Raw genomic sequence first — 20,383 nt, 5'->3', positions numbered from 1 at the left:
ATGGCAGATGTTCTAAGTAGGTTGATGATCAGAGCAGAGGAGATTGGGATAACTGAGGGTTACTTTGTGGGGAGGGATAGGACTAGAGTGTCTTTGTTACAGTTTACTGATGACACCATCTTTTTCTCTAAAGCCTCTATGGAACATCTTCAAAACCTTAAGATTATCCTTTTGGTTTTTGGGCAAGTATCTGGTTTAAAAATCAACTTAGAAAAAAACACCATTTCAGGTATTAACACTAGGCAGGAGCTATTGTCTAGTTTGGCCTCGGTTATGGATTGTAGAGTGTCAGAGTGACCTTTGTCTTATTTAGGCCTTCCATTGGGAGGGAACCCAAAGACAATAGGCTTTTGGGATCTGATGGTTGAGAGAATTTCGAGGAGGCTGGATGGCTGGAAAAAAGCCTTTTTGTCTTTGGAAGGGAGGATTACTTTAATTCAGTCTTGTCTGTCTCACATCCCTGGCTACTTCCTCTCCCTCTTTAAAATCCCAGTATCAATAGCTTCAAAGATTGAGAAGATGCAAAGGGATTTTCTTTGGTCTGGGGCGGGGGAAGGGAAGAAAGATCATCTTATCAAATGGGAGGTTGTTAGTAGACTAAAGGAGTTGGGAGGTTTGGGCTTTGGGAAGACTTCTATGAGAAATATTGCTCTCTTAGGGAAATGGCTTTGGAGGTTCCCTAGAGAAAGGAGTGGTCTTTGGCATAAGGTTATTGCGAGTATATATGGGACACATCGTAATGGATGGGATGCCAACATGGTGGTTAGATGGTCACATAGATGTTCTTGGAAGGCTATTGCTCAAGTTTTCCAGGTGTTTTCCCCTTTTGTCCGCTTAGTGGTGGGCAATGGGGAGAGAATTCGTTTCTGAGAAGATCTTTGGTGGGGTAACCAAACTTTGTGTTCTCAATTTGCTGATCTTTATAAAGTCATTTCTGTGAAAAACCTCACTGTCTCAAATGTCCTTGGCAATTCCTTTCCACTGTCTTGGAATTTTAACTTTCGCCGCAATCTTATGGATTCAGAAATTGATCTCCTTCAGAGATTAATGTCCTCCCTTAGTTCTGTGTTTTTCTCTCATTCTTCGGTAGATTCAAGAGTGTGGTCTTTGTCTTTGTCAGGATTGTTTTCAGTGAATTTTTTTTCTTGGCCTTGTCAAAAGTCTCAAATCCTATATTGTTCCTTCTGGCCAAGTTCTTGTGGAGTTCAAAAGTCCCTTCAAAGGTTAAGGCCCTCGCTTGGTTAGTAGCACATCGGAAGGTAAACACCAATGACAAGTTGCAATTGAGAAGACCCTACAAAGCCCTCTGTCCTCAATGGTGCATTCTTTGCAAAGGAAATGGAGAGTCAATTGACCACCTTTTTCTTCATTGTCCTGTTACCATTGGACTCTGGTACAGGTTGTTCAATCTAGCAGGGTTGGTTTGGGTCCCTCCAAGGAGTCTTGAGGTCATGTTGGTTATTACTTTTAAAGGCTTGGGGAACTCATTAAGAGGCAAGACACTTTGGCAAATTGCTTGCCTTACTTTGATTTAGATGGTGTGGCAAGAGAGAACGGAAGAGATGTTATGGGATTTGATTCGGTTTTATTCTTCTCTATGGGCTTCTTGTACTGAAGCTTTTAGAGAAGTTCCTCTAAATGTTTTACAACTTAACTGGATTGCAATTTGCACTTCAAAAGTTTGAAGATTGTTGGGGTTTCTCTTTGTTTTTAGAGTTCTATTGTTGGGAATTTTCTCCTTTGTTCAATTTGTGTAGGAAGGACCTCTCATCCTTCTCTTGGTTTTTGCTCTTTCTTTTGTTTCTTTTCTTTCTCCTGTATCTGTTCTTCTATTAATATATTCTTCTTCGTTTATGATAAAAATAAAAAAAATAAAAAAAAAAGTACAATAGAATGATGAGAAATCCTTCCACCAAAGAAAACTAAACAACAAGAATACGAAAACAAGAAAATATAAAGTAAAAACGAACAAACTCTCTAGACTAGACAAACCCAAACGAATTACACGTTGCTAGTCAATCAAGTTGTAACATAATAAGGGGAGTCCCCTTAAAAATCTTGGAACAAAAAGCCCAAAGAGAAGCAAGGAAATGAATAAAATCCCAAAGATTCTCTGAATTCCTTGCTTTATCCTTAAAAATCATTGCATTTCTTTCCCCCCACACAACCCAAATTACAGTTATACAAGCATCTTGCCACAAAACTATCCCTCTCTTCAATAAACCAAAGCTATTGTAATTGATGGACAGCATGTCAGAAATGCTCCTTGTGGGAACCCAATCCATCTTGGCTAACTGAAATAATCTGTGTCATAACCCCATCGTCAAAGAACAATGTAAGAAAAGATGATCAGCTGATTCTCCATGCCTCATGCACAACTTACAAATATCAGGACTAAGAGCTTTGTAGGGTCTTCTCAGTTGTAGCAAGTCATTAGTATTAACCTTCTTGTCTGCCACCAACCAGACAAAGGACTTAACTTTGAAAGGGACTTGAGATTTCCAAACACACTTAGTAGGGAAAATTGGAGGAGAACCAGAACATTGGGATAAGGCAAGAAAGAAAGATTTGACTATAAAAAACTCTGAAGAAGATAAAGACCAAGATCTCGCATCTGGAACCGAAAATAACACATGTAGACAATCAAGTGACCGCATGAGGCCTTCTAAATCTTATATCTCAGGATCAAATAGGTTGCGTCGAAAGTTAAAGTTCCATGAAAAGGGATGAGTAGATCCGAGAATTGAAGAAATAGGACTATTTTTATCCGTGACTACTCTAAATAGTCTTGGATATTCAGAACCCAAAGGTTGATCCCCCCACCACAAGCATTACTGGGGAAATGCTTAGAGATTTGTACAAGAGAAATAGATCTAGGAAAGTGGTGTTTGATAAGTTGGCACCTTGGAAGGGGTGGACCTTTAAAAGGCACATGGGTCCTATAGGTAAGACACTTAGGGTTGTTGTCAAAAAAGGATGGGATGTCTTCCATAGATCAACTAATATTTTTTTTCTATTTCTTTTAGATGTTCGTTGAATAACACTTGTCTTGCAAATAGAAAAAGAAGTTTGTAAGGCATTTTTTCCTTCTTAAATAATAAAATTAAAAGTCATCACTAATTACCTATCAATTTAACTTCTACTTAGCTTATAATTATCATTCCTCTTCCATTGCAAAGGCGAATAGCTTATATATCAATTTGTGCTAAGCAAAAAGGAGAGGGAGCCCTTGAGGCCTGCCTTAAGTGACATGGATTGGCATACGGATGTGGAACGAGGAGTAAAGAACCTTGCCCATGCAATTGATTTAGAATCATATAGAGTACAAACTTTTACCATGATTTTAAGGTGACAAATGATAGGAGTGTCCACCATGGAAGATTGCGGTAGTACCAAAGCATGGTTGTAGTAATATGGAGGTCAAGGAAGGAGTGCAAGTGTCTTCACGCGCTAGTGAGAGTGTCCGTGTGTGTGTGTGTGTTAGGGTGGGGTGGGTAGTGATGGGGCTCTAGCAATTCCACTAACTAGGACTTCAAAACTTGTTGAAAACAAGCAACCCCTTATCTAGGATCTCCACTTTGTGCTAAAACCTTTCCTTTCAAGCACATGGTCCAAAAAACCTCAATCCACATGATCATAAGTCTTTTCAAAATCAATTTTCAAGACCACCCCTTCCTTCCTTTACCTCATTTTCTCATCCACCACCCCATTAGCTATCAGCACCACATCCAAAATTTGTCTTCCCTCAAGGAAGGCTCCTTGAGATAGAAAGATTATTTCATTATAGGGGTTGGTCGTTGCTTATTAGTAAGCTTAGAAGCCTTGGTGTGAGACCCACAGACTCTCTTTCAGTAGTTCTGGAGGATGCTAACCCAGTTCAAGGAGTTTCAAATAAAGGTTATGTTGGAAAGATTTCGTTTGCTAATGCAGTTAGAAACAACAAGAGGGGTGTAGCTAAGGTTGTTTGGGTCTAAGTTGGAGGGATTGAAGAATTCAACAAAGTGAAAGACTTGAGATTCTGCCTAGTGGGCAAATGGGGTGATGGCGAGCTCCCTACTATTCCTTCCTTAAGATCGTGGGCCAAGTCTTACTGGCATGTGAAGGGAGAACTTCATCTTGCGTTTTTGAGTGGTACCCTAATCCCCTTCAAGTTTGAGGTGTGTTTTGAGGCAGAGTGGATTTTAAGAGAAAGACGTGGCTGGTACATGAGGAAAAAAATTTGGCTCTTTTAATGATCTCTTGAGGTAGGATGCTTAAAAGAAGGGCAAACGAATGAAGTTCGGGTAAGAATCTTAGGGCTACCCCTTTTTTTGTGGGACGGTGAATTTTTTAAGCAGGTTGGGGATGCTTGTGGTGGGTTTGTAATGATGGATGAAGAAACCTCCAATTGCTGCAAGCTACAATGGGTGAGAATCTTGGTGAGATCAAAAGGGTTCTTCCCCAGTAGAGTACAAGTTGTGGTAGGCGATTTGTGTTTTTCCATTCCTTTGTGGTGGGAACTTTAGTGGCTATGGTGCAAAGCAAAAGATTATAGCAACAAAATGTTGGAGACGACGTGGGTGCTGCCTCACGCACAATGGTGAGAGTGGTTGGGACTCTTACTTGTTGGAAAGTGGAGAAGGATATGTCTTACACTCCCATGGAGCTGGGAGCACTAGTGATGTGAGATAGCCCACTTTTTCTGAGTCCTTGCAGAAAGTTGGTGCAGCTAGGTCTATTTATGAGAAAGCAGGCCCGGGTTGGCCCATTGGTAGGGTGGGGGAGCGGGCCAAACTCTTAAGACCCATGTTGGGCGAAGAGGGTCGGGCCTTGACAAGATGGGTTGGGTGAAGAAAAAAGGGATGTTGGGCCTTGATGAAGCATGAAGGGCTTTAAACAAAGAGGATTTGGGCTGGCCTAGTAGTGAAATTGGCTCTAAAGGCAGAACTACCCTTAGCTCCTCTAAGGCTTGTTCTAGTTTGCAAGGGGAGAGAGATCTCTTTCCTCATTCTGGTGATTCCTCTCACAATTGCACAGTGAATGAAAATGAAGTTTGTGCACTGTCGATGGAGAGAGACCTAGTTACAACTTGCATAATCATCATAGATGAAGCATTAGTGGAAGAAGCCTTGCAATTTCCAAGTCTGTTAAACCCTTTTTCTACTTCTCTTAGGCGTGTTAAGCTCTCGTCTTCTTCTACTCCTTCTCTATCTATTCCCTCGCTCCCATTGGATGAAGCCTCAAGGATGTTGGTTTCATGGGAGGATAAGAGTGGGACTCCTTTGAGAGGAGTAGTAATGGAGCCTGGTGTCACGGACTTAGTCTCTTCCTAAGCTCATGCGGCACTTAGACAAGTCAAGACACTTGATCTTGCTAAGTCAGCCTTACTCCCAATGCTTAGCTTGCTAGGCTAAGACGTTAACGACTCGGAAGTTGTAGAAGGCGTAGTAAGTAACTTTTAAAGAATGGAAGCTTTATTGCTTTCAAAGGAAGCTATACAATGCTTGAAAGCTCACTAGCTTGGTTAGGAAGTGATTTGGGTGGTGCCTTGGCCAAATGAGGCCCTCACCTATTTATAGGCACCAATGGAACTCTCTAGAACCTTGGAGGGTTCCTTACAAATCAAGAAGATTCTAGAATACCCTACACAATTCTATGTACAACCTTATGTACAAGAGATCTCTAGAATTCTCTAGAAAGCCTTGGACTCCTCTCATGCCTTCCACAATAATGTAGAGATATGTGGATATCTCTAGAACCTTCTACACTCTTCCCTCCAATGTCTTAGTGTAGATGGCTCCAGGAGTCTCCAGAAGCTTCCTGGCTCTATATAAGCCCATGGGAGGCTCATTTGAATCATCCTGTGACACTGGGCCTTTAAGTGTTGTTAAGATAGATAGAATGACATTAAAGGAGGTGGATTTCAGCGCAAGGAGCAATCGCGGAGCCAGATTTAGCGGTTTGAGTGAGAGGGACCCTCCCAAGGAATCCTTTGGCAAGTTGCTAGCCTTTGGTAGGTTTGTGGAAATGTCGGTTGAAGCTTTTGCAAAATTTCAGCCCTTTGGCGAAGACTGGAATCCAAGAAGAAGGGCAAAAGCTCTCAATGGGGAAAAAAGAAAGCTTCAACCCCAAGGTCTAGATTTGAGAGAGAATTACACAATCTTTGGTGTTCCATCAATTATGACTTAAATTTAGGGACTAGAAAAAAGGGTGGGAGTTCTTCAGGGAATTCTGTGACCTGTGGGGATGAAGATTAGAATCCTCTCTTAGAATGTAAGGGGTTTAAGTGCTAGGGATAAGCAGAAAATGGTGAGAGCTCTCATTAGAGCTCAGTGGGGCAAACCTGGTTTGTTTGCAGGAAACTAAGATTTAGCATATGACGGATTTGTTTGTGAGAAAATTGGGGTAGGCAGATTCTCAAATTGGATAAGTGTGGACTTGAGAGGTCATTCTAGGGGAATTTTGGTTTTTTGGGATAGTATAGTTTTGGAGCTTCTGGAAGTGGAATTAGGCATGCACTCTCTTTCCTGCAAGTTTAAAAATTGTGATGACAATTTCATCTAGATGTTCACTGGGGTGTATGAGCCAGTAAGCAATATTGATAGGGAGGAGTTGTCGGCAAAACTTGGGAACATCAGAAGGCTGTGGAGTGATCCTTGGTGCGTTGGTGGAGATTTCAATGTGGTTAGAGAGAAAGGAGAAATAGCTTAAGAATCTCTTTTGCAATGAGGCATTTTTCGGAGGTCATTGAAGAGCTCCTATTGAGGGACTTACCCTTAGCTGGGGGGTGTTTCACATGGTGTGGTGGCCCAAACAACAGTTACTCGTCTAGGCTAGATCGTTTCTTAGTCTCAGAAGAATGGGAGAGTCACTTTAATGGTCTTTCTCAGAAGTTGTTGCCTAGGCCTACATTCGATCATGCCCCCATTCTTCTAGATGGATGAGGGATCAGGAGTGGTAAATCCCCCTTTCGTTTTGAGAACATGTGGTTCAAAGATCCAGTGAGGAGATGGTGCATAGGCTAAACTTTTAGTGGCTCGTTTAGCCACATCTTAGCCTGCAAGCTAAAGACATTGAAGCAAGATCTCAAAACCTGGACACAAACTATGGTGTTGATTATCAAGATGCTTTTGCCACTATAGCTAAGATGAATACCATCCAGATTTTATTGTCTCTAGCAACAAATCTAAATTGACTGTTGCAACAATTTGACATGAATAATGCATTCCTCCATAAGGAAATATTGAAAAAGTTCTCTCCTGGCCGTTGTTTTCTGAAGGAATATAAGAGAGGCCTGGTAATGGAAAGATTTGACGTGGAAAGAAAGGCTTTTCAGGTTAAGTTTGAAGGCATCAATGGGGGAATGTGGATTTCAATAACAGAGAGAAGCCGAGATTATGCTGTTTCATTAGGCTTTGGTGAGGAGGAGATGGATTGGTTGGTGGAACATTTGAAGAAAGCTGTGGAGTTGGAGGCTTCCAGGGGTTTTACTCGGAAGATGAGGGGCAAAACGAGGACGCATTTGATGGAGATTTGCATCAATGGTAGAGGGAGATTTATGAAAATTACAGAAATTGTTGCAAAGAGAAAACCTCTAGTGCTAATTGTTCTTGAGGGTGTTAAAGGCAATGGGTGGGAAACCCTTAGGAAGGCGATTTCTAGAGTCCAAGATGTGTCTGATCAGGCTGTAAGAGCCTCGAAGGAGAAGGATAATGAGTCTCAGGTGAGCAAAGGAATGTACAGAGAAGGGCGGTCCTATGCAGATGTGGTTGCAGAGGAAGGACATAGAAACGGAGCTTCGGTGCCAGTTGGAAAATGGGCAAGAGCTGTAATTTGTGAGAGTAAAGGAAAAATACTTGATTGGTTTGATGTAGGGAAAGGTATTGCGAGGATGATGGGCACGAAAGAGATGGTGTCGGTAACTCCCATTTCCGAATACAAGGGATGCTTTTTTGTGGATTCTGCAAGGAAAGCTATGTGGTTTCAAGACCAAGGGAGTTTAACAGTGAGAGGAGGGGTTGTTGCGTTGAGGAGATGGTCGCCAAAAGAAAACTCGGTTGTTGGTGGAAAGTTTAGAAGGGGTTGGTTAGAACTGAGAGGCCTTCATTTCCATCTATGGGATGAGTTTCAGTTGAGGTACATTCTGCAGAAATGGGGGAGGGTAACGAAGGTGGCAAAGGAAACTTTGAAGCTCGTAGACTTGTCGAAGGTAAAGATGTGGGTGGAGATGAATCCAAATGTCGTGCTACCAGCGTTGCTAGAGGTGGAAGATGGAGCCTGGTCATTTACGGTTGCAGTTTCCGTCATCGGAGAAGCTGAAGAAGACGCTCTTCTCAGGCCAGAGTCAAATCGTAGCAAGGACAAAGTTACGTCAGCGGAAGGTTGCGTCTATCAGAGGCCAAAGAACGTTGAAGGGCTACGAGCTACTGCTAGGGATAATGAGTACCATAGATGGAGGCCTCGTCATCGCTCTCGTGCTCAGTCTTCAGCTTTAAATTCAGCTACTAAAGTGGAGAAAGGAAGGGGGAAGTGTTGACGGGCCAACAAAACCAGAAGCCGTTTTTAAAGGCCGTTTTGCTAGGGCCCATTTTGAGGAGAAGAACATTGGGCCTTTTGCGGGTGCGGGTCCAGTTCACGAAACTGAAGCAGGGTCTTCTAACGATGGCCCAGCAACGCCTTCGTCTTCAAAGCTTCAGCGATCAGGAACCTCTGCAAAGGAGGTGTTGCCGAAAACATATTCTCAAGAGTCAGCAAAGCTAAAAGGCAACTCAGCTACCGCAAGACGCAAGGCGAGGAGTTGGCCGCCGAGCCTAAAGGTGTCGTCTTTTGCCCCAAAGCGCATCCTAGATGGGGATGGCGCACCGGAAGCAAGTCGAGGCTTTATTTGGGGTAGATCAGTATTCAAGAAGGGCGCCCTTTCTCCTGTTTCAGAAAAATCCCGACACTTCACCGGGGGGACAGAGGGAGACGAAGGGATCTCGCCTTGCAACTGGATAAAAAAGGTACATCCTCCTTCCTTAGCTTTCTCTGAGAAGGGTCTTCCTTTGGTGGGGGCTTTTAATCCAAATATTCTTTCCGAATCCTCTGTTTCTTCGGTTCTTCCTTCTCAATGTCAGGCTTTTTCTCCGATTCCATTGGAATCAAGCCTTGTCTCTCAGCGTAGTCCCTTTCCGAAATTTGCTGTTGTTGAGCCCAGTCGTCATGTTGGCGTGTCCCGTTTTGAAGGAGTGGAGTTTCCCCTAGAAACCTCTAACCGAAATTCTGAAGACTGTCCTTTATCTAAGGATGCTCTAAGTAACCCAGAGAAGTTTTGTGTCTCAGGGAAGGCTCCGTCCCCAAACCTAGAACCTCCCATCCTCCCGTTGGAAGGTTTTCAGGTTGAGGGACTCACGCCTGGAAATATGGTCAAGGTTCAGTCGGTTTTGGAGAGTTTGAGGATCAGAATTGTCAGAGAAAATGGAAAAAGTGCGGAAGAAGAAAACCAGAGTAATTCTTTTGCGGACAAGGTTTATTTCAGAAGAAAAAGGAGAAATGCTTCTGGAAACCGAGGAGAGGATTGGGTTTGGATGTTGGTTGTACTGGGTTATTTTTGGTTTATATGAAGATTTTAAGCTGGAATACGAGAGGATTAGGATCCAAGAAGAAAAGGAGGACTGTCAGAAGGTTTTTAAGTACTCAAAATCCAGATATTGTGATGCTTCAGGAAACAAAGAGGGAAACTTGGGACAGGAGGTTTATGAGCAGTGTTTGGAAAGGCAAGAGTTTGGAGTGGGCTGCTCTTCCAGCCTATGGGGCCTCAGGGGGAATTGTGATTTTGTGGGATTCTAGTAAGCTCGAGTGTACAGAGAAGGTGTTAGGATCCTTTTCTGTAACTGTGAAGTTTAACTCTGGTGAGGAAGGATCTTTTTGGTTAACTTCAGTGTATGGCTCGATTAATCCGTTGTGGAGGAAGGACTTTTGGTTGGAGCTTCAAGACCTATATGGTCTAACATCCCCAAGGTGGTGTGTAGGAGGGGATTTTAATGTTATTAGGAGGATATCTGAGAAATTGGGTGGGACCAGATTAACTTTCAACATGAGGTGTTTTGATGAGTTTATAAGGGAGAGTGGCTTGCTTGACCCCCCTCTAAGGAATGCGGCTTTTACATGGTCAAATATGCAAGTTGATCCTATTTGTAAGAGATTGGATAGGTTCTTGTTTTCTTCTGAGTGGGATACCTTTTTCTCTCAAAGTTTTCAAGAGGCGCTTCCTAGATGGACCTCTGACCATAGCCCTATTTGTTTGGAAACAAATCCTTTAAAGTGGGGTCCGACTCCTTTTAGGTTTGAGAATATGTGGTTGCTCCATCCAGAGTTTAAGGAGAAGTTTAGAGTTTGGAGGCAAGAATGTACGGGTGAAGGGTGGGAAGGTCATAAGTTTATGAGGAAATTAAAGTTTGTTAAGTCAAAGTTGAAAGAGTGGAATATAATGGCCTTTGGTGATTTAAAAGAGAGAAAAAAGCTCATTCTGACGGACTTAGGTAGAATTGATCTAATTGAACAAGAAGGGAATTTGAATCTTAATCTGGTGTTAGAAAGGACCTTAAGAAGAAGGGAGTTAGAGGATGTGTTATTAAAGGAAGAGGTTCAATGGAGACAAAAATCTAGGGTTAAGTGGATTAAAGAAGAGGATTGTAACTCTAAATTCTTTCATAGAGTGGCCACAGGAAGGAGAAGTAGGAAGTTCATTAAGTCTCTGATTTCTGAGAAGGGAGAGACTTTGAACAGCATTGAGGTTATTTCTGAGGAGATTGTTAATTTCTTTGAAAATCTTTATTCCAAACCGGTAGGTGAGTCTTGGAGGATTGAAGGAATAGACTGGGTCCCTATTTCTAGAGAGAGTGGAGTTTGGCTGGATAGGCCTTTTACTGAAGAGGAGGTTCGCATGGCAGTTTTCCAATTAAATAAGGAAAAGGCCCCTGGTCCTGATGGTTTTACTATTGCAGTTTATCAAGAGTGTTGGGATGTGATAAAAGAGGATCTTATGAGGGTGTTTATTGAGTTCCACACCAATGGGGTAATAAACCAAAGTACAAATGCGACCTTCATTGCTTTGGTGCCTAAGAGAAGTCAATCTTTTAAAATCTCAAATTATAGACCTATTAGCTTGGTTACAAGTTTGTATAAGATAATTGCTAACGTCTTATCAGGGCGTTTACGCAAAGTTCTTCATGAAACAATATCTGGTTCTCAAGGAGCCTTTGTTGAAGGGAGACACATTCTAGATGCTGTGTTGATAGCCAATGAAGTGGTGTATGAGAAAAGAAGGTCAGGGGAGGAAGGAATTGTTTTCAAAATCGATTTTGAGAAGGCCTATGATCATGTGGATTGGGGCTTCTTAGATCATGTGCTTCAAAGGAAGGGGTTCAGCCAGAAATGGAGATCGTGGATAAGGGGTTGTTTGTCTTCTTCTAGTTTTGCAATCCTAGTTAATGGGAATGCAAAGGGTTGGGTTAAGGCTTCTAGAGGTTTGAGACAAGGAGACCCTCTCTCTCCTTTCCTTTTTACTTTAGTGGCAGATGTTCTAAGTAGATTGTTGTTTAGAGCAGAGGAAACTGGGATTACTAAGGGTTTTTCTGTGGGGAGGGATAGGACAAGAGTGTCTTTGTTACAGTTTGCAGATGACACTATCTTTTTCTCTAAAGCCTCTTTGGAACATCTTCAAAACCTCAAGATTATCCTTTTGGTTTTCGGGCAAGTTTCTGGTTTAAAAACCAACTTAGAGAAAAGCACCATGGTTGGTATTAACACTAGGCAGGAGCTATTGTCTAGTCTGGCTTCGGTTTTTTATTGCAAAGTGTCTGAGTGGCCTTTATCTTATTTAGGTCTTCCTTTGGGAGGGAACCCAAAGACAATAGGCTTTTGGGACCCAGTGGTTGAGAGAATTTCGAGAAGGTTGGATGGTTAGAAAAAGGCCTATTTGTCTTTGGGAGGGAGGATTACTTTAATTTAGTCGTGTTTGTCTCACATCCCTAGTTACTTCCTCTCCCTATTTAAAATCCCAGCTTCAATTGCTTCAAAGATTGAGAAGATGCAAAGGAATTTTCTGTGGGCTGGGGCAGGGGAAGGGAAGAAAGATCATCTTGTCAGATGGGAGGTTGTTAGCAGACCAAAGGAGTTGGGAGGTTTGGGTTTTGGGAAGATTTCTTTGAGAAATATTGCTCTCTTAGGGAAATGGCTTTGGAGGTTCCCTAGAGAAAGGAGTGGTCTTTGGCATAAGGTTATAGTGAGTATATATGGGACACATCCTAATGGATGGGACGCCAACATGGTGGTTAGATGGTCACACAGATGTCCTTGGAAGGCTATTGCTCAAGTTTTCCAGGAATTTTCCCCTTTTGTTCGTCTAGTGGTGGGCAATGGGGAGAGAATTCGCTTTTGGGAAGATCTTTGGTGGGGTAACCAATCTTTGTGCTCGCAATTTGCTGATCTTTATAGAGTTATTTCTGTGAAGAACCTCACTGTTTCAAATGTCCTTGGCAATTCCTTTCCATTGGCTTGGAATTTAAATTTTCGCCGCAATCTTACCGACTCAGAAATTGATCTCCTTCAGAGATTAATGTCCTCCCTCAGTTCAGTGCGTTTCTCTCCTTCTTTGGCTGATTATAGAGCGTGGTCTTTGTCTTCATCAGGCTTGTTTTCAGTGAAATCTTTTTTCTTGGCCTTGTCAAAAGTCTTTAATCCTATTTTGTTCCTTCCGGCCAAGTTTTTGTGGAGTTCAAAAGCCCCTTCAAAGGTTAAGGCCCTCGCTTGGTTAGTAGCTCATGGGAAGGTAAACACCAATGACAAGTTGCATTTGAGAAGACCTTACAAGTCCCTCTGTCCTCAATGGTGCATTCTTTGCAAAGGAAATGGGGAGTCGATTGATCACCTTTTTCTTCATTGTCCTGTTACCATTGGACTCTGGAACAAGTTGTTCAAGCTAGTTCGGCTGGTCTGGGTCCCTCCAAGGAGGTTTGTGGACATGTTGGTTATTGCTTTTAAAGGCTTGGGGAACTCCTTAAGAGGCAAGACTCGTTCGCAAGTTGCTTGCCTCACTTTGGTTTGGATAGTGTGGCAAGAGCGAAACAATAGGATTTTTGAGGATAAGGGGAGATCGGAAGAGACGTTATGGGATTTGATTTTGTTATATTCCTCTCTTTGGGATTCTTGTTCTGCAGCTTTTAGAGGAGTTCCTTTAAATGTGTTACAACTCAACTGGAGTGAGGTTTGCGCTTCAAAAGTTTGAGTTTGGGGGGGTTTCTCTTTGTTTTTAGCTAATGTTGGGGGTTTTTATGTTGTTCAGATTGTGTAGGAAGGACCTCTCATCCTTCTTGTGGTTTCTTTTGTTACTTTTTTCTTTCTTTCTCATGTATCTTTCCTTCTATTAATATATTTCTCTTCATTTCTGATCAAAAAAAGATCTCAAAACCTGGAACAACAAGGTGATTAGGAATGTTTTCTCTAACAAAGAGGTTGCCCTCTCTCAGATTAGTTATTGAGATGCTAAAGAAAGTGATTTGGGACTATCCCCTGAAGAGGCAGAGGCTAAAAGAACAGTTGTGGAGGATTTCAGTAAGTGGGCAAGTATGGAAGAGATTTCGTGGAGGTAGAAGTCACAACAGTTGTGGCTGAAAGAAGGTGATAAAAATTCTTAGTTTTTCCCTAAGATGGCTAATGCTAGAGAAGGAGGAACTATTTGGCAGCCATCAAAGTGAATGGAAGAAGGTTGACAAGGGAAGAAAAGGTAAAGGAAGAGGCGGTAATCTCTTTCCGAAGAGTTTTGTCAGAGATTGATGAGTGGAGGCCAAGCATCAATGAGCTGTCCTTTTTAGTCATGGACAGAGAAGAAGTGAGGGCGTTGGAGAATCCTTTTTCTAAAGAAGAGATCCTTGCTAGCCTTTCTAGTTTGTAAGGGGATAAGGCGTTGGGCCCAGACGGGTTCTCCATGGCCTTTTGGCAATTTTGTTAGGACATTGTAAAGTTTGAAGTGATGGGTCTTTTCACTGAATTTCATCATTCGGGTCTCTTCGAGAGAAGTCTGAACGCCACTTTTATTGTGTTCATCCTAAGAAAGGGAGTGCAAAGGATTTGAGGGACTTTTGGCCTACTAGCTTTGTGGGGAGCCTTTATAAGTTTCTAGCTAAAGTCTTGGCTAACAAGTTGAAAAAAGTGGTTAGGAGAGTTGTGTCAAATTCCTTCCCAACATGCTTTTGTGGAGGGTAGACAAATCTTAGATGTAGTCCTCATAGCTAATGAAGCCTTAGATTCAAGGCTTAAGAGCTCGGATAAGGGATTCATTTGCAAATGGGACATTGAAAAGGCCTATGACCATGTGAATTGGAAGTTCTTATTAGCAGTCATGGAAAAAATGGGCTTTGGGGCCAAGTGGGTTAGGTGGATGAGGTGGTGCATTTCCTTTGTTCGCCATTCGATTTTGATTAATGGAACTCCTATTGGCTTCTTTGCTAGTTCTAAAGGTCTAAGACAAGGAGACCCCCTTTTCCCCTTTCTTTTCATTTTGGCTATGGAGATGCTTTCTAGTTTATTGAAAAAGGCTTTGGAAGGAGGCTTCATTCAAGGTTTCTAGGCTAGTAGAAGAGGAGGAGTGGGAAGGGCGGTGCCCCATCTCCTTTTTGTCGATGATACTTTGATTTTCAGCTACTCAAACAAGGAGCATTTAGAGGCCTTAAGTTGGGGGTTCATGTGGTTCGAGGCGATCTATGGCTTAAAAATCAATTTGGACAAATGCGAGCTAATCCCAATTAGAGAGGACTCTAATATAGAGGATTTGGCTAGCGTGTTGGGGTGCAAAGTGGGCTCTTTACCTTCTACTTATTTGGATCTTCCCCTGGGAGCCCCCTTCAAGTTTGTTTATGCTTGGGATGCAGTGGAAGAAAGATTTCAGAGAAGACTTGCTTTGAGGAAAAGGCAATACATGTCAAAAGGAGGGAAATTGATTTTATTAAAGAGCACTTTATCTAGTCCACCAATCTATTTCATGTCTTTATTTGTGATCCCCCATAAGGTGAATCTTAGATTGGAGAAGATTCAAAGAGACTTCCTATGGTGGTGGGGTTGGGGGGGGTGGGAGGAGAGCTCCAAAGAAGGCCTCATCTTGTAAGATGGTCAATTGTTGGCTTTAAGGGGGGCGGGGGGTTAAGGAACTTATCTCTTCTAAATAAGGCTCTTCTTGGGAAGTGGTGTTGGAGATTTGCTTCTGAGAATGATTCCTTTTGGAAACAGGTGGTTGTAGGGAAGGCGATTAGTTGTGGGTAGAAAGGGATCTATGACAAGATTGGCTTTAAAGTGGGAGACACCAGGAGGGTGAGGTTTTGGAAAGATAGGTGGTGTGGGGAGGAACCTTTAGCTGTGCATTCCCAGAGTTGCTTTCAATTGCCACTGATAAAGAAGCTTGGGGATCCTATCAAAAAATTAAAGAAGCTTGGGTAGATCAGTTGTGGGAGCAGAATGGGGAGAGAGGCAGTTGGAGCCCAATGTTCTCTAGACAAACAAATGATTGGGAGTTAGGTGAGGTGGAAGGTTTGCTTAGAAGGTTGCAAGGGCACACGGTCAGTGGAGGATGCTATAGTTTGGTGGTTGGCGAAAGGGGGAAGCTTTTCTCTCAAATCTTACTATCCTCCTTAGCTGGTTGTTATCCATAGGGTTTCCCCACAAGCTTGGTGTGGAATCCTTGGGTGCCGATGAAAGTCAATTTCTTTGCTTAGGAAGCTTTTTGGGAAAAAATTCTAACTCTGGATCACCTAAAAAGGAGGAAGCGGAGCCTTCCAAAAAGATGCTATTTGTGTAAGGGTGACGATGAGTCAACAAACCATATTCTCATTCATTATCCTAAAGCAACCATGTTGTGGCACCTTATTTTGGCTTTATTTGATGTTCAGTGGGTGATGTCGTTCTCAATCAAGGATGTCCTCATTAGTTGGTGAGAAGCCTTTGTTGGGAAGAAAAGGAAGAAGGCTTGGAAAGCTATACCTTTGTATCTATGTTGGACTTTATGGAAGGAGAGAAATCAAAGAGCTTTTGAAGATTCTGAACTTACAAACCATGCGATTTTACCCTCATTTATGTACATGTTTTTGGAGTTGGTTAGGCATAGAGTCTAATTCTTTGTCCCTTTTAGATTGTATAGATTAGTTGGGTTGTAAGTGAAGCGAGGATGATGGTTTTTGTCTATCCTTCCTTTTTTTGGTCTTATATACATCGTTGTTTTGTTTCTTCCTTAACTAACAAATTCAGTTATTTTGAAATTAGAATAAAATAAAATAAGGCTCTCAACAAACTACTACATTGATTCTTAGTCCTAACCTGAAAGAATATTCATTCCTTTACTAAGTTTCAAGGAAATTAGAAAAGTGACTGCCTCCAGCAGGTATTTTCAGTAACAAGTTTCATAGACTCCCTCTTCATATACCCAAGCAACTAAACCAATTTATGCCTTCCATTAGAAAACTAAATCGCAAGATAGAAGGGCAATACACAACAATAACAGTAACAAGTTTGATAGACTATCCCTTTTCATATACCCAAGCAACTAAACCAATTTATTCCTTCAATTAGAAAACGAATTGCAGGATAGAAGCAAAATACACAACTATCTTACCTAGAAACTCCCGAAAATTAGAGAAACAAGTTCCAGCTCCCCAAAGACCTAGCCGGATCATATAACCCATGTTGCGTGGTTCAGAGGCACCAGTTGCTGAGCAGTAAATGACACGAGCATCAGGAAGTCGGGCCTGTCATGTTAGAATTTGAAAATTAATAGTTGGGAGAAAACAAGTCTAGCCATGGTACACTTTTTTGCCACAAAAAACTGCAAAGTTATTCCACTAGTTTGATAGGAAGAGAACAAACATTTGGTACCAGAATATACATGTTTTAATCAGGATGTGGTTGGGAAGTGTGGAAGAGGGGGGCGGGTGGGGGGAGAGAGAGAGAGAGTTATGCCAGATGAGAGTTTTACAGGAGGTCTCTTTTCCCCTACTTTAATTATTGTCTCAATTCAGTTTTCTATAAATTATGTCTTATAAAGCTCAAACCAGCAGTTCTGGACCAATTCAATCAATGTAAATCAAATTTCCATAAAGCAACAAAATGATTGAACTAGAGTAACAAGGCCATTGTGTAACCATTGCGAGACCCTAAATTAAGGAAACCCTTGGGCATGGAATGACCGCTCGGTGTGGCAAGGAGAGTTGTGTTGTTTAACTAAGCAGTGAGACTACTAGTGAGACTAAGGATTAATACTTTTTTTGATAGGTCAAAAGAGTGATTAAATTAAAAGCGCTTGAAAGAGGCACATCAAAGTACACACGAAGTATACAAAAAGCACCTTCCGGCAAGCCAAAGGAAAGGGCAGCAACAACCTGCCCCCCGAACCAAGCCTCAAGCTTAACAGACCTAGAGAAAACAAAGTACCCCCAGACGACCTTCTGGTAGGCCTGCCTACCAAAAGGGTTGCTGTGACCCAAACATAGCAGAAGCCCCTCTAACATTCCAAAAAGATGAAAAAAAAAAAAAAAGGCATCTTCTACCCACTGCAGTGATTTCCCACTCTCCCTATCCACACCCTTATCGTTTAGCTTCTGGTCCCTGGTAAATCACAAAACACCCCAGTTTCTTTAATTCCCTTCCAATTTTGAAGAAGAAGAGCTTTCAACGTCTTACTATTTTCCCAGCCTTCATTTTTCTGAGGAGAGCCAATGTCTCAGCCTCAAAGCCCACTATCAGCATGCCCAACCAGTAGCTGAAAACAGCCAGGTTGCTTGAGGACCAATTCTCCATAGGCACCTTTGCCCTCAAAACCAAGCCAAGCATGATCCCTCTTCCTTATCCATCTCACCCGCTGCAACTTCTATCGGGGTCACCCCAGCCTCTTCAAACTCCAACAAAGTGTCATTCACCAAACCATCCTTAGGGGACCGCTGTCCTCTCCCAGAGAATCAATGGCAAAAGCCACCTCACAACCCTCCAAACCAAGACCAGTCCCACAAAGAGAATGAGAAGAAGCTGCCCGTGTCCCCAAGGAAGAAGTACATGAGAAGGATGAGCAATGCTCCCCTATTTACAAAAATTTGTTCAGAAAAAGTATGATTGAACTCCTCCAATATACTAAGAAGACCTATACATCAGTATGGTACCACATAACGATATACAATATAGAGCATCTCATCTCTCTTTGAGGATAATACATCTCCTTCTAATAGCAACCCAAACAATGCTCCTCTCCTTACTATCCAAAACCTTTTGATTTACACACCGAATACCATTCGAGCAGCAGAAAATTGAGAAGTGCCTTTAATAGTAGTGGTTTAAGAGGCCCAAAAAGAGGATTAGAAATGAATTAAATATCATGTTGTCTCTAACGTAGTCCATTTGTCCTCAAAAATCCTAACATTTCTTTCCCGCCACTTAATCCAAGTTAATGTGAGACAAACAGTTTGCCAAAGGACCTTGCCTCTTGCCTCTACTAGTGCTTCTATATGAGATGGCCATCATTTCACACATACTCTTAAAAGAAACCCGGTCCAAGCTAGCAAATTTAAATAGTTTGTGCTACAACCCCTAAGTCAACAGACAATGTAAAAAAAGATGATTAGTAGTTTCTCCTCTTTCCATGCACAAAATGCAATGGTCAAGACTAAAAGCTTTGTAACGTTTTCTCAATTATAGCATATCATTGATATTTACCTTCTTGCATGCCACAAGCCAAGTAAAGACCTTAACCTTAAAAAAGACTTTAGATTTCCAAATAAATTGAGCTAAATAGAAAGGAACCGTGTCTGATAGATTAGATAGGACTACAAGAAAGGACTTTTAAAAATAGGTATAAAAAAAGATAATGATCAAGCTCGCACATCTAGTAGAGACAAGTTTGCACAAGTGAGAGAACAAATGAGTCTTTCAAGGTCCTCCAATTATTAAAATTATTATTCTAAAAAATGAATTTCTTCCTAGTTAAGGAATTTACTAAAACTTACACACTCACACAAATATATATATATATATATATATATAAACATTATTTGTGAGGGTATTATTAATTTGAGCATTAAGATACAAGCGCATATAAAATTAGGTATTATAGTTCTTTCTCTCTAATTACTTAAAAAGAAGAGAACAAACAGATCCTCTTCTCCTATTCTTTATTCTCTAACATGTTATCAAGGCTGTGATTAATTAGAGGTCTTGAGTTCGAGTCTTTCCTATAATTTATCCCTCCATCTGCTTAATTATAACTCAAAACTACTAATCTGCCTTTGCACACATGGGTATAGGACCATACATTGGCCCGGTTTACATTTTGAGCCCATGTTTTAACATCTTAAGCTTTTAAGAAAATCAGTAGCTTAACATAGTATCAAGTGTCAAATGACAGTTTTGTTGTCCACACTTCTTTCCTTATTTTAGCCAACAATTGTTTCCTTATTTCTCCATTTATTATTCTGTACAGTTAGCATACATTATTTGACAGATTATAGTTTACATGTATAGGGGTAGAATCATGCAGGAATTTATTTGCTTTTATTTGCTTTCCATGTATAGCATCCATGTAAAGTCTATATATAATATACAAACTCAAGGCCAAGTATTCGGCCATTCACACAATAGTTTGACATAGTATCAGAGTAAGGTTGCTAATTTTTCTTCCCTCAAGTTCTTTTTTGTCTTCTCGGTTTCGGAGGTGTCTCTCGTGTCTTTCGGTCAAGTCTGTGTTGATCCGTGCTGCACCCAACCACAACCATTTTTCTCGGTATTTCTGTGGCTATAGTGGGTCAGTTTTCTTCTGGAATTTTTTTTTTGTCCATCTTTTTGTCTCGGGTTCTATTTATTTTCTATGGATTCCACACCTATGTGTGTTAAGTTTACAAGCACAAATTATTCTACCTGGGCATTTCAGTTTGAACTTTTTCTCAAGGGAAAAGACCTTTGGGGTCATATTGATGGCACGGATGTTGAAAAACCAACCCTTTTGACAAATCTCAGGATGTTAGGTCTTCTCCTTCATGGGTTGTGCTTGATGCACGCATCATGTCTTGGCTGCTTGGTTCAGTGGAGCCTCATATTGTCACCCACTTGCGGCCCCATCGCTCCGCTCAATCTATGTGGGCTTACTTGAAGAAAGTTTATCATCAGGATAACAATGCTCATCACTTACAGTTAGAACATGTGATTGCCATGTTTCAACATGGTAGTCTTTCCATCCAAGACTACTACTCGGCATTTCTAACTCTTTGGCATGAATATGTTGATTTGGTTACAGCGGATGTTCCTATTGTCGCTCTCTCAACTATTCAGACTATTCACGCAACTACCCGGCGTGATCAGTTTCTTATGAAACTATGTTCGGAATATGAATCTGTCCGCT

The 20,383-nt window shown here is 41.5% G+C and overlaps 1 protein-coding gene across 4 annotated transcripts in view; it reads right to left on the bottom strand.

Moving 5' to 3' along the window:
- Positions 1–20,383, bottom strand: part of LOC117909355 (protein FORGETTER 1) — an 81,447-nt gene that overhangs the window by 37,625 nt on the left and 23,439 nt on the right. For all 4 annotated transcript variants that reach the window (XR_004650343.1, XM_034823366.1, XM_034823368.1 and 1 more), the window contains exon 8: positions 16,619–16,751. Coding sequence is in view for 3 of the 4 variants with exons in the window: in XM_034823366.1 (XP_034679257.1) it covers positions 16,619–16,751 (133 nt within the window). In the remaining variant the exon portion in view is untranslated. The remainder of the gene's footprint in view (positions 1–16,618; positions 16,752–20,383) is intronic.

This window comes from Vitis riparia, chromosome 19 (assembly GCF_004353265.1).
Source record: "Vitis riparia cultivar Riparia Gloire de Montpellier isolate 1030 chromosome 19, EGFV_Vit.rip_1.0, whole genome shotgun sequence".
NCBI classification, from domain to species: domain Eukaryota; kingdom Viridiplantae; phylum Streptophyta; class Magnoliopsida; order Vitales; family Vitaceae; genus Vitis; species Vitis riparia.
The sequence above is the reverse complement of the archived record's forward strand: the minus strand, read 5'-3'. Positions and strand labels throughout refer to the sequence as shown.